The 12,827-nt window shown below is 39.7% G+C and overlaps 1 protein-coding gene across 6 annotated transcripts in view; it reads right to left on the bottom strand.

Annotated features, from left to right (window-relative positions):
• Nucleotides 1–5,729: 5,729 nt before the first annotated feature.
• The window catches only part of LOC131976086 (trafficking kinesin-binding protein 1-like), a 39,760-nt gene continuing 32,662 nt past the window's right edge, over nt 5,730–12,827 (bottom strand). For 5 of the 6 annotated variants that reach the window (XM_059338997.1, XM_059338994.1, XM_059338995.1 and 2 more), the window contains 2 exons: nt 11,153–11,255; nt 5,730–9,617 (listed from right to left, as the gene is read on the bottom strand). In XM_059338997.1, coding sequence (XP_059194980.1) covers nt 8,576–9,617; nt 11,153–11,255 — 1,145 coding nt within the window. In that variant the 3' untranslated portion in view covers nt 5,730–8,575. Of the gene's footprint in view, nt 9,618–9,738; nt 10,741–11,152; nt 11,256–12,827 lie in introns of those variants that run through there. The other variant, XM_059338999.1, reaches the window with a different exon arrangement.

The raw sequence follows: 12,827 nt of genomic DNA on the forward strand, positions 1-12,827 counted from the left end.
AACAAGCGTTACCTAGTAAGTTGCAGGCATGGATTTATTGTAAGAACTGGATACTGGCCCCAAAGATGGCGCCTATTCAGTCCAATGAGAAGTGGCTCAGTTTTCTGGCTTCAGGGTTTACTTCTATGTTGTGAGGCTCTCTGAATATTCACAGACTTGTTTCCCTGCTGGCCCAACCTGCGAGTTCCTACTTGGTCTGTAGATTTAACATTGTGATGTTGTCACAGATTTATATTCTTTTATTGCTTCTCACAGCTTAAGGAAAGCTTTACAAGATAAAACCTTCATGGATCTAAAATTCATAATAACCTTGTTTTCAGATTGAGGTGTTTTACCAACAGTATTACAGATGCATAAAATGTCTCTTTTATAACTGTGGTCTTGGTTTTTTCATTGCAATACCCCAAATTTAGGCTGCAAAGCTGAGTATCCAGTTTGGTAATACAATCACAGTTGCAGGGCACATTTTGGCCTTTATCATGGCTCCACAACTAACATCCATAGAAAAGTTTGGTCTCTCTTTGAACTGCAGCATCTGCAGATTCATTCCTAACCTGACATGTTAAGGTAAATTAGATAACATTAATCAATCCCTGTTTTTGTTATCTCTGCCAACATCTTGACTGTCAGGGAGATGGGAGTGCAATTTAACTCTGAGTTGTCTGAGAGGGAGGAGGGAGATACTTTTTGAGTGCACTTTTCTAGTTGACACTGTAATCCAGCACAATAAAAGTACCTTAAAAGTGAATGCATGTTATGTAGAAACTGACTGATTTGAAGTATGGAATTGTCAAAATCCTGAACTATCTCTAACTTTTTGCTTTGACATCACAGAGTCAGATGCTGCATTTAGTGAGTCAGACTGAAAGTACCCAAAGTCACTGATAAACATTTAGTCAGGCTGTGCAGAGATTACCATGTCTCTGTGGTTTCTTTAGCAGCGGCAGGGAGGGAAATACTGCTTGAGGACATAAGTACTCAACATTTGTGTCAGTATATCTTCAAAATAATGACATTCTGGCTTGTATTACTGAATTTGGCTCACATAGAGTAAATATATTAAACATAACAAGTGAATAAAAATGTGTGACCTTGATGAAGTTAACATTTTAAATCCAGTTTAACAGTTTAAATTTAATGGTCCAAGCTGAAAACGATCATTCTACCATTCCTTAAACAGAATATAAATAAAAGAAAAAAATGCACAGCAAAGTTACATCTCATATAATCTATCGAATGCTGACATTGAGTTTATCCGCACTCTGTTGTGTGAGTAAACAATACATTTGCACTGAATCATAAGTATCTCTCAGAGAAACACTGTGTATCTCACAGATTTATGACTTCCGGTTGTCCAGAGAACATATGTTTCATATGTTTACACTGGACTAGAAAACCTTCTAATGACTGCACTTTAAACCCTACAGTCTAAGTGTGTGCGGGTGGTGTCTGTACACACACGTGATGTGTGTGTGTGTGGGTCAAAGAGAAAGACAGAATCAATGAGAGAATCGATCAAGTGAATCTCCAAAGGCAGAACTTGATTCATAGTTGTGATCCTCCGTTAGAGGACAGACATCAGTCAGAAGAAGAAAAAAAATTGGTGTGGAATTAATTCATCCATATATGTGAAAACTGGTCAAATTGAAAGCTTGTTCAGTGACTTTAGAGGTGGTTAATTAAGACAAAAGAACCTTGTGTACCCAGTCACGGATGGCAACTCTCTCTCTACAACCTCTAGTCATGTTTTTCATTGCTCTTGCAAACTCTTGTAAATTAGGTTATAAACAATTTATTAGCTATTCACTAGCTTCTCAAAACCGCTGGTTAGCCTGTCAGAGACCATCCAAAGCATAACTGTAGTGACATTCAAGTCAGGCTGCATTAACGCTTCAAACATGATAAAAGTGGCATTCATTTGTGAAGATTATCCTGCTGAACAAAACATGTAAGCATCACAAACGTGTCTTTGCCACAGAGCTTATTTTCTGCAATGATCCAAAATCCAATGCAAAAATCCCATTGTCGAATTCTGAATAGACCCCATGACAATGCTACTTCTGGGTTGGCCTGCAAAAATACATCATTTCATTTGCTCTCTATAGGGAAAGGCTCCTAAATGCTACATTACTTGCTCTAGCGTTTATCTTCTTTGGTAAACATGAATGTTTAGCAAGCAACAACAGTGAAATGATAAATGTTATAAAGTATCGGACAAAGTAGAATTTTACCACTAATTCTTAATTTCCATGTGTTCAACTTGACTTCACTCACCATTTTGCACATAGGAACCCCTGTAGATAGGATTTTCAATGAACTTGATATCCAAAAGATGTACGAAGATATCAAAGAGCACGTATGCAGTAGATATTCAGTCGTTACAAAATGGCATCATGTGAGTCAATTATACAAGCTGAAAAGCTCTCATTTTGTTCACTGTGTTAAAGATCATTGCTTAAAGGACACAGGCTCTGCTTCACCTCTTGAGGACTTGATCACACATCCTGTTGCTGAAGTGGACTTTTTTACGAGCTGCTGTTAATTACTCCGTGCCTAAGGGTCTCTTGAGTGATGACGGCCTTGAGACATGCACAGCAGCTAAAGTAGAAGAGCCCAGTGGAGATCCAGTCTTACTTTTTACATTTCTTGGAGCATATGTGTGTTAAGGTGCGGAGTTCTTTTCCCTTGAAGGAATGGTAAATGGACCTGCACTTATATATCACTTTTCTAGTCGCTTTGTACTCGCTTTACACTACCAACTGCGCTCATTCACCCTTTCACACACACATTCATACTGGTGGCAGAGGTTACTCTAAACGGTCCCACCTGCCACCATTGGGAATTCATTCACACACCGATGAACGCAGCATCGGAAGCAATTTGGGGTTCAGTATCTTGCTCAAGGATACTTCGACATGTAGGCTGCGACGGTCAGGGATCGAACCGCCAACCCTTCGGTTGGGGGCCAACCAACTCTACCAACTGAGCCACAGCCGGCAATTCATGTCTTCTGTAACAGTTGTTTGTTGCTATATTTTCTTTATGACAATTTTCAGTGACAATGATCTGAATGCTGCATGGTCTGAGTGCAGCTTTAATATTAGTCTGCTGCATCCTTGTTGCTCCATCTGACCACCTTCCTGCGCAGATGACAAGATTTAACAGACTGCTCAAATATTAATCTGCACACACAAACAACATTACTTGACAAGCTGACCTAGACATGCCAGGGGAAAAAGTTTCCTCTCCTCTATCATCTCATTCTTCCTGCCTTTTCTTTACTTTCCCGTCCTGACTGACTCAACTCTGCAGAATGTTTTAATTTCCCCTGTGGGACCACACACACCTGCTAGTCCTCCACTTCGCATCAAAAACCATTTCATAAGCATCCAGTGCTGCGTCTATCCATCTGTCCCCTCTCTTCACTTTCATCTCCATCTCATTCAGACAAGAGTGATGTTGCTTTACATCATCTGAGTTACCTCTCTATTATCTCTCGCTCTGTCTCTCTGCTTATGGTTGGAAATTGATTAACTAAGAAATAGGACGTAATTTCTATTCTTTGATACTTAATTTAAATGTACAGTCAGATTTTCTGTCTCCGTATGGTTCGCCACAGCAGTAAGATACACAAGCATCCTTCCTTTTGTGAACCACTTTGTAACCTTGGTTTTAAAAGGTGCTGTATGAATAAAATCTTACTTCTCACTTACAAGTTAATAACAACAAATTGTGTGCATATTTTCAATACATAACTGCAAAAGAAAGAAATATTTATTTGCACACTAAACACAAGTTTATAATTGAAGCGAGAGAGAGAGAGAGAGAGAGAGTGGTAGTGCACTTGGTGTGGTGTGTCTGATCGTCTTCACTGAGATGCCCTGTAGGAAAGACAAGATGGAGGAGAAGTCTGAGATAAAGATCTGCTGAGCTTCACTGTGAGGCCAGGAGGAGCACATATGGGTTTGCTAGACCAACACTGGGCACATTTCTTAAGCTTCCAGGGCTGCTTTGCTGTCTTTTCCAGGCTTAGAGTTGGCTGTGGTTTGTGTTTACACCAGCTGTCGGTCCAGTTCTCTGAGACACACTGCCTCCCTGTGGAGTAAAGCTGAAACTGAAATGACTCGAGCTATAAAAGTTACTTGATTCACTTTAGTCCCTTTGTTAATCATATAGGAAACAATAAAAACATTGATATATGTATGAATTGATGGGTCCAGTTGTAAATGTTGGTCTTGGACCTGTCTCTATAAATGCATGTTGTTCTTTGGACACACAGTAAAGGGTATTTGTATTACAGGAAACATTTTTACTTCAGGGAATGTTCACTTGGACTCACAGATGAACTGATTAAAATTGTTGGTCAAAGGTTGATGGTCAAGATTATTTCACTAGGCCAAATCTTTCCCATTGAAAGTTGCTCCAAAAACAGCTAAAAGTTGCCAAAGATGTCATACTCTCATTTGCATATTGGTACTTCAATATGCATCAGCTTAGTGAATGTGTTAGTTGACAGCCTGTCTGTACACAGTGTAAGGGGAGAGGATGAGACCACATGCTGTTGGCAGAGGAGCTGTGGACTGTGATTACTCTGAGCAGCATGCATACAATTAATTAATATAATATATCTCATTTTTTCCCCTCAAGGTCTGAATAAGTTGATACATTTTCTTACTAGTCGCTTTTTAGAAATAAAATCACTAATTAAGTCTGAAAAGCAGAAAAAGTCACCAAGTGCAAGGCAACAATATATATGTTTCCTGCCATAACTCATCTGCTACTTAAACAACATTTCACACATATCTAATGGGCTGAAATGATGTTTTAGACCCAAAAGGTCAAAAGTCACCTTCATTGTGACATCATGATGTTCTGCAGTTACAATCTTATTCAACTCAGGAACAGAAGGGGAGATTGTGTTCAATTCAGTCAAATACTGAATTGGTGACACTAACTTTGGGTGACCATCTTGAAACTGTGGTGATTGTGAGGTTGAAGACTTGTGTGAAGCCTCCATGTTTTAGAATTTGTAGTTTTTTTGCAGCAACATCGATATATTAAACATTGTCTACTGTCATGGCTACATAAGAGTCTGGACAGACATGGTGGTGACTGTGTGGCTGTAATTCTAGTTTCAGCTGTCAGGTATTATTAATATGTACTCACTGGTGGCATGGGAGGGCACCTGTGTACCAGTTTGAGCTTTGACATCTTCTTTGATAGATGTTTTTACTTATCTGTATCCAAAAGAAGAATGAGGCAGCAGAGGCAAAGGCGTGTCAGAGTGTAAAGTTTGATGATAGCTTGGAGGTATAAAGGAGTTGTTTGCTTAACTGAACTGCATAAGTGAACACAACTTCTAACAGGATGCCTGTGTTGTGAAGTCCAGAGGTGTGGGGAAACTTTGCGAGGTTGAATTCAATATCATTTATCACCTCGGAGTGGGATTTTATGCATTTGTCACATTGTGGCATATATCAGGAAATGCATCTTATTACTGTGATACTGTTTTCCACTACATCACCCAGCCATATTACTTGAAGTGATGTATGGGTACCTGATGGCCAATCAGAGGTGACAACTTGTTCCCAGACCTCTACAGCAAAAGGCGTATGACTAACATCCTTAGACCAGAGGTATAAAATCAGCAAAACTTTCACATCCTGTCAAAGTTAAGTTGGACTCACAGTCAATAACTGCATCATCCTATGCTGAATGAAGCAAAACAGTCAGTTTTTTTGTATTTCATTTTATTGACGCCACAGTCTGTTCTGTAGAATAGAACACTTCAGTCCCTGAACAGAAATCTTTCTTTCCCGCTTTGCTGAAAATAAACAACTTAATTCCCTGTATTTTTGTTCTATTGTTACAGTTTGTTTAAAAAAAAAGTTAGCATGACTATATGTGTTGCATACATTTACAATGTAATAATAGTTTCCCTTCATAGGTTAACACAAACTGAAGATAAATCAACATACTGTACACAAATATATGGCCCTACAGCAGGATTACTGTTTGTAATAACTTACATTCAGATGATTCAGTTGACACACAGAAAAACACACACACAAACACACACCGACTTATTTTGCATCAGTCGTAGCACTTGGTATCATTCTTAAATACTGTTAATTGTTTTTTCCCCCCAAATGTGAAACGGTTTTAAAGTAATGAGCAGCATCAATGTGCTAGACAGCTAACTGTACCCATTGTTTTAAACGGAAATGTTTCGATGACGCTACTTTACCAGCGCTAGAGAAATGTTTATTAATTAATAACATAAATTGTCCAATGAAAAAGGATTCAAAATAACAGTGCGACCATTAAAAATATAAATACAATCTGCAAAAGTTCTTCACTTTAACATGTACAGTGGACATTCGGTTATAAGCGTGCTTCTAATAATCCATGTATTTTAATAAATATATTTAATGATTATTAATCTCCCACTCAATAACATTGCTAGTTTAACCCCTTAATCATTAAGGATTTCAGCAGATCACTGCCAGCATCAGAGCCAGCCATTTTATTCATTCATTCAGTCAGACAAACAGTCAGCGGCCCAGTCCCAATGTCCAACTGCAGACTTTAACGGACACAGCATGGCGGTGCAAGGCATCAAGTGTGTAGAGTGTAGGATTTAGGGGGATCTATTGGCAGAAATTAATATAATATTCAGAATTATGTTTTCAATAGTGTAAAATCAGTTAGTTGCAATCTGCAACCGCATTGTTAGATGCCACTAAATCCTACACACTCGACCTTTAATGGGTGATATTTCAAATTTGGGTTAATAAACTTAGTGTTGCTCCCTTTTCAAAATAGCCTCGTAAGATTTAGGAAAGTGTACAGGATGTCTGGCTGTTCCCGAGGGAGGACACTGGAGCTGGGTCACTGACTCCAAAAACTTCCCTTCAGTAACAAGTTCCTTCCCTCTCTTGCTCTTTAAAACCACCATTTGGATATTTCAAGTCACTCCATTTACATTCATAAACATACACATTTTATAATGCTTAATATTGCCATTTTTATCACCCGCACGCTTGTTTGATTTTTACATAGTAAATTATGTTTTGTCAGTATGTATGTGAAACAGGTATGATCCAGGTTTACACAGGCAATATGGAAAAAAGTGAATCTGACAAAGCAAGTTTTGTGTTTTATGCATGCCTGCCTCTTGCTTTCTGTAGACAGTGTTTTTAACAGGTGTCTGTAAAGCTGGACCTGTTCTGTATCACAGTTTATGTGCTATATGTCCCTGTGGATTATTAATAAACGGAAAATTGGTGATGAAAACAATGTACCATAAACAAATACAAATGAGCATGTGTGGGGACCCTCTGCAGGTTCAATGCAAATCCATTAATCTGCACAATTATTCTCATTTACTCTCTAATAAAGTAATCAAATAATGCAAAAGCAAATCCATACTCCAATGAGATACAGTATGTTAGAAGTTTTAGGCACATAAGAAAAGTGAGTCACAGCGAGAGCATATTAAAGTCCCAATCTGGAGAGTACATACATACAGAGATGGTAAAAAAAAAAAGTAGAAAAAAAAGGGTTGTTGCTGGAAAAAAATCTCAAATGCCACATATCGGACATTATAAATGGGGATTAAATATCCCATAGTGGCCCAGAAATAGTATGACAATGTTTTGCACTTTGAATGAAACAAGGTAGGAAAATTATCATATTTGCACTTTTACAAATATCAAATATTTAATTCAAAAGCACAAAACTACAGACGTGTCATTTATGATGGTAATAAATTATTTCTGGGGTTTCAGGACCATGGCAGAAGCTTGCTAGCCAAAATTAAGGCTACAAACAACCCTTGACACAGCAGAATAGCATCTGTTGAGTGGATCCACAACTGTGTAGATAATCTGAATTAAAAACAATGTTTTCTTTGAGCCAGGACAGTATCCATCTTGTGTAAAACTCTCATATGAATTAGGCATGAAGAGTGAGATTCCTTCGGGTCAGACAATCAGAGGTAGAGTCACTCAGATAACAACAATGTGACATAATATTTAGACAAGACGGATCCTTTCTAGCTATAACTCTCATTCAGGCTGAGAAGGAAAACAAGATTGAAAAAGGTTTAAGGAAAGCTCTGCAGTACTTCCACCAGATTGGGCCTTTAACATTATACTTTATACGACATAGTATATTGCATATACAATATACAGTTACAATGGACACTGAGGAAGGCAACATATTCCATCATCATTAGTCTGATCTGACAGTATATGAGTATAACACAGTGTAACAGTGTAGCACTACTGGTTTATTCACCACCATGTCATTCAGTTTACTGATGACTGTTGAAACGAATCAGTTGAGTCTGGACTGGTTAGGAGACATGACTTACTGTTGAGGCTGTAGGTGGACTATACTGTTCATCACTGTTGCTGTTTGGTCTAAAGGGATTATCTATAACTGAAGGATGTCGATATAGTAATGGAGGATATTTGGTTTTGTAAATAAATCTTTACATGTGTCATGTTGTATAATGTACTCTAAAGTGTTGCAGTGTGTGGTTATGAGCTAATATACTGAATATCTCCCATTATGTTTCATCATCGTCATCATCACTGCTTGTTAAAAGCCACAGTCCGTCTTTTGGCCTTGTGTGTCTCTGTTTTACCGTCTGTGTTGTGATCGTCTCCAGTTCATGTAGTGTCTGTGGTATGTGTATGGCCAGAGTGTGATTCCTTTGCATTGTGTCCTTTTCCTGCTTGTGTACTGGGTGTTGTTGGGTTTGCATCGTATGTGGTATGACTATCTCTGCACTGGGGGGGCCACCTGGGTCTTTCATGGCCATACTGGCCCCTACCATGGCAGGATAGCTGCGATTCCTCCTCAGCCCTGCATTCAAACCTGGAAGCCCCCCACCCAGTGCACTGTTCGCCAGTCCAGTTGAGCCAAAGGGGGCTAAAAGAGTACTCCCAGATGAAACGGAGCCAGCATGAGGGGAGAGGGTGCGGAAACGTTTCAATTTGTCCACAAGTCGCAGGTTCAGCTTTTCTGTTTGGCTGTCATCATCGGTTTGCCCTCCTCGCTCCTTCTCCGCCTCCCCCAGCACTTCCCTCAGAATGGTACGAGCTGGTTTCGAGGCGAGGAAGGTGTCATAAAACGGTGGATCATCAGTGGAAGGGCTGAACTGAAAAACTGGGCGGGTGCTAGTAAAAGAGGCAGATTTGGACCGGGGGGAGTTGGGCGGGGTGGATGGCTGGAGGACAAGGGTGTCTGGGCGTTTCACCAATCGTCTGTGTTCAGTCTCCTCAGGTACGATGCTCCTCTGCACGTGCGCTACTCCCACGGGTGTTGAAGCTCCGCTGGCGTCCAACCCTCGGTCCCAGCTGCGGGGATCATACACTGAGGCAGAAATCCCATGCTCCAGCAGGAGACGCACCAGGCCTAGGGAAGTGCTGGTTGTCTTGGTGGAGTCCCTTAGGTTGGTGGAGGACTCGGCTAGTGAGAGGGAGAGGGAGAGGCGGCGTGGAGTGCAGCAGGGGGTGTAGGAAGGTGTAGGTGGGGAAGAGAAGGGTATCGGAGAGGAGGCGGGGGTCGGGGTGCAGACACTGCTCTGGCAAGAGGCTAGAGCTGAGCTGGAGATGGAAGAGTAATTGGAGAGAAGGAGTAAAGAGAGGGAGGAAGGAGGAAAGAGTGGAGGGACAGGAGGCAATGTGCATGGAGCATGAGAAACAGTGATGGGACAGAAACAAGTGGACATGAGTCATTAAGTCTTAATACTTGTCTTTCAGTGACAATCAATCATATCATGTGCATTAAAATCACATGGACACAACCTAAAACATAATCATGCAGGAATTAAATCTCCTTTTTGTGCAACTGAGGTGTGAAGATAAGTTTAGGCCTCATCTAAGTCGGCATAAAATCACTGAGTTATTGTCACAAACAGCCCATAAATACCAGATGATAACCACAGTCAGGAGTAGAATTTTACACACAGACTATTTACCACACAGTAAGTCAATTATTAGAGAAGCTACAAAATTAAATGAAAAGAAGCACAAATATACACTTCATCCAGCAAGTGGAGCTGACTCAGGTGCCATCACTTGATCTTTATCTGGTTCTTGGGTGTTTGAAGTGGTCCTGTACAAAGAGGATATCATAACCCCTGTCTTCATTCAAGAGTTGTGATTAAAGAAATAGCAGAATGATAATGGGTGCACCCAGACAATTTTCTAGTTCTGACACAGCACTATATAGATACAGTGTGCTATGCCAGTAGTTATCAACTGACCAAAAAACCCAGATTACAGTCAGTGATGACACCTAAGCCTGTTCCTTTTGCTGAAAGAAGTTGCTAGATCTGGTTTAAATCTCTGAAAGGTAGAAAGTGGACTTTTGATTAGGTTATTTCTATTTACTGCTACAAAAGGGCAATAATGAGCATCCATTGTGAAGTCCTCACAGAGTTTGATCAGTGACTGGAGTCATAGCATTGGGTCAGTAGCAGGGTTGTTAGTTGACAGCGGACATTAGAGACAAACTACATGTAGACCTGCAGTCATGTGACTGACTGAGAAGTTAGGACAAATTGCTGATGTTATTGTGGTTTACACACATCCACAGTCTTTAGGAATGCACTCCATGCATTGCCTCACCCATGTGCACCTCAGTGGGTGCACTCAATGGGTCTGCTCTACTCCAGCCAAGACAACCATATGATACAACTCCACTTCATCTTCCTCATCACATGACCTGCTGAGGCCAATCAGACAGCAGGGACAAAGAGAGTATGAAATCAGCCAAGTGCTGAGGCATTTAAGTAGCCCTGCCTCAAGCCCCCCTTGCTCCTTTGCTGAGAAGCTGCTATTTGAATTCATGTACGTAGTGCAGATTTTCACTCAAGTAACACTATCAGATACACTATCATTGATACAACAGGTCTTCATTCATTTTCTATGTAAGGCTCCCTGTTAACAGCAGATTTAGCAGCAGCACTCATATTAATATACCATTCAGTAAATGTTTAATGCAAAAATGGAATTCAAGTAGAAAAATGACTCTGTCTGCCATCATGTGTTCAAAATAGCACACTACACTCAATATTACACATCATGGACTGAACAATATTGCAGGCAGACATTAAAAAGGTATTGAAGATGACTACCTTGGGGACACAGAAGTCAGCTGATCAGAGGGGTGGAGAATCCTGCAGGTGGTGAAGGTGTACGTAGAGCTTGTATGGGACATACACTTCCCTGGGAAATTAACTAGAGGAGAGGAGAGCGAGGGAAGAGAATAGAAGAGAGCAGACAGCCGTTAGTACAGAGACAATGGGAACCAAGCAACACTGCCAGAACACAAAGTGAAGAAAAAAATAGGCCATGATTATAGTATAGGACCCAAGCAAAAGCACCAGCATACATTAGCTCCCTGATTTTTAAGTCAGTGAAGTGATGATGGGGTATGCATTGTGGGCACCCAGATTAAGCTCAGTTGTCAACAGCATTTTTTTAAAAATTATATCTTGTTGCTTAAAGCTACTGCTGTGATCATCCCTCCCGGCACATTATATTACAAGCACATGAGTATGGGATCTTTATATGGTCAGTGTGAACAGGAGGATTGATTACAGCAAGAGAAAAAATTGTGTGTTTTTACATACGTCTGCCCATTGTACAAACACAGACTTTCACTTTTAATGTTTAATGTTATTCTTGCTCAAGGTAAAGTCACTTAGGACTGTTGTCTAAAAATGTTGACCACATTCTTTAGAGTTTAGCCAAAGACAAAAGTTCATGTCTGAATCACTATCACTGGAGGAGAAAGCCAGATATAATAAACATTGTATGGGCTATTACACTCAGATGCATCTTGCATGATGCATCTTGCATAATGTCCAATATAATGTGTAATGTACTGAGTACATAGATTGAATGATGATTCATAAGCAAGAAATATTGAAAAAATGCAGATGCACAAAAATAAAAAAGCCCACCACAGTAAGATAAAGCAGCATAGCCATGAAACTGAAGGAAACTGTCAGTTATCTTTCACACATTTTTGACAGATTGAACTATTGCCCTTTATTTTCTTCACTAAATGTGGCATGATTATTTAATTTGTAGTGATGCAATTTTGGCTTTCAGGGTTTTATTGTTTTATTGTTGTATGTTTAGTCTTGAAACATCTTGGAATCATGTAGTAAATAAGTGTCCTAAATTTAGCATCTTATCCCTTGATTTTTAAAAAAATATATCATATCATGTGTTTAGGAAGGTGACCATACATTGTAGCTAAGTCAACTTTATGTGACTTGACAGCTGCACTAATAACACCTGATATACACGAACATGCTCACATACTGGACCCAAGCCATGATATTTCTTTGTTCATGTGTTTGTGTGGTACACTGGTGTTTTAGTACTGACTGCTAGAAGAAAAACATTAAATACTATGAGTGCCAAAATATTTTTGGATCAAATTTCTATAAATTATGCCAAAACCTGAGAAACTGTATGTTTCTGGTGTGATACCAGTATGACTATCATAACATTATTTTCACTATCTATTGTTGCTGAGAACTGCTAGCACCACAGAGAGAAAATGCCCCAAATCTCTAAATGAGATCCTAGCCTGTGGCCTGGACATTAGGATATGGTTTTGCTCGAGAGGATAGGTATGATGAAAGATTAAAAAATGTGATTGGTTGAAATAAAGCAAAGTGTGTCAGCGAAAGCAGGTGTGAACGGAGAAGGAAGACTTTGAAGATGTAAACTGAAGTGAATTAATGAACAAAAAAACATGTACTCTGTCTTGATGGTGTTCGATGGCTGCACACA

The sequence above is a fragment of the Centropristis striata genome, chromosome 8 (genome assembly GCF_030273125.1).
Source record: "Centropristis striata isolate RG_2023a ecotype Rhode Island chromosome 8, C.striata_1.0, whole genome shotgun sequence".
Taxonomy (NCBI): domain Eukaryota; kingdom Metazoa; phylum Chordata; class Actinopteri; order Perciformes; family Serranidae; genus Centropristis; species Centropristis striata.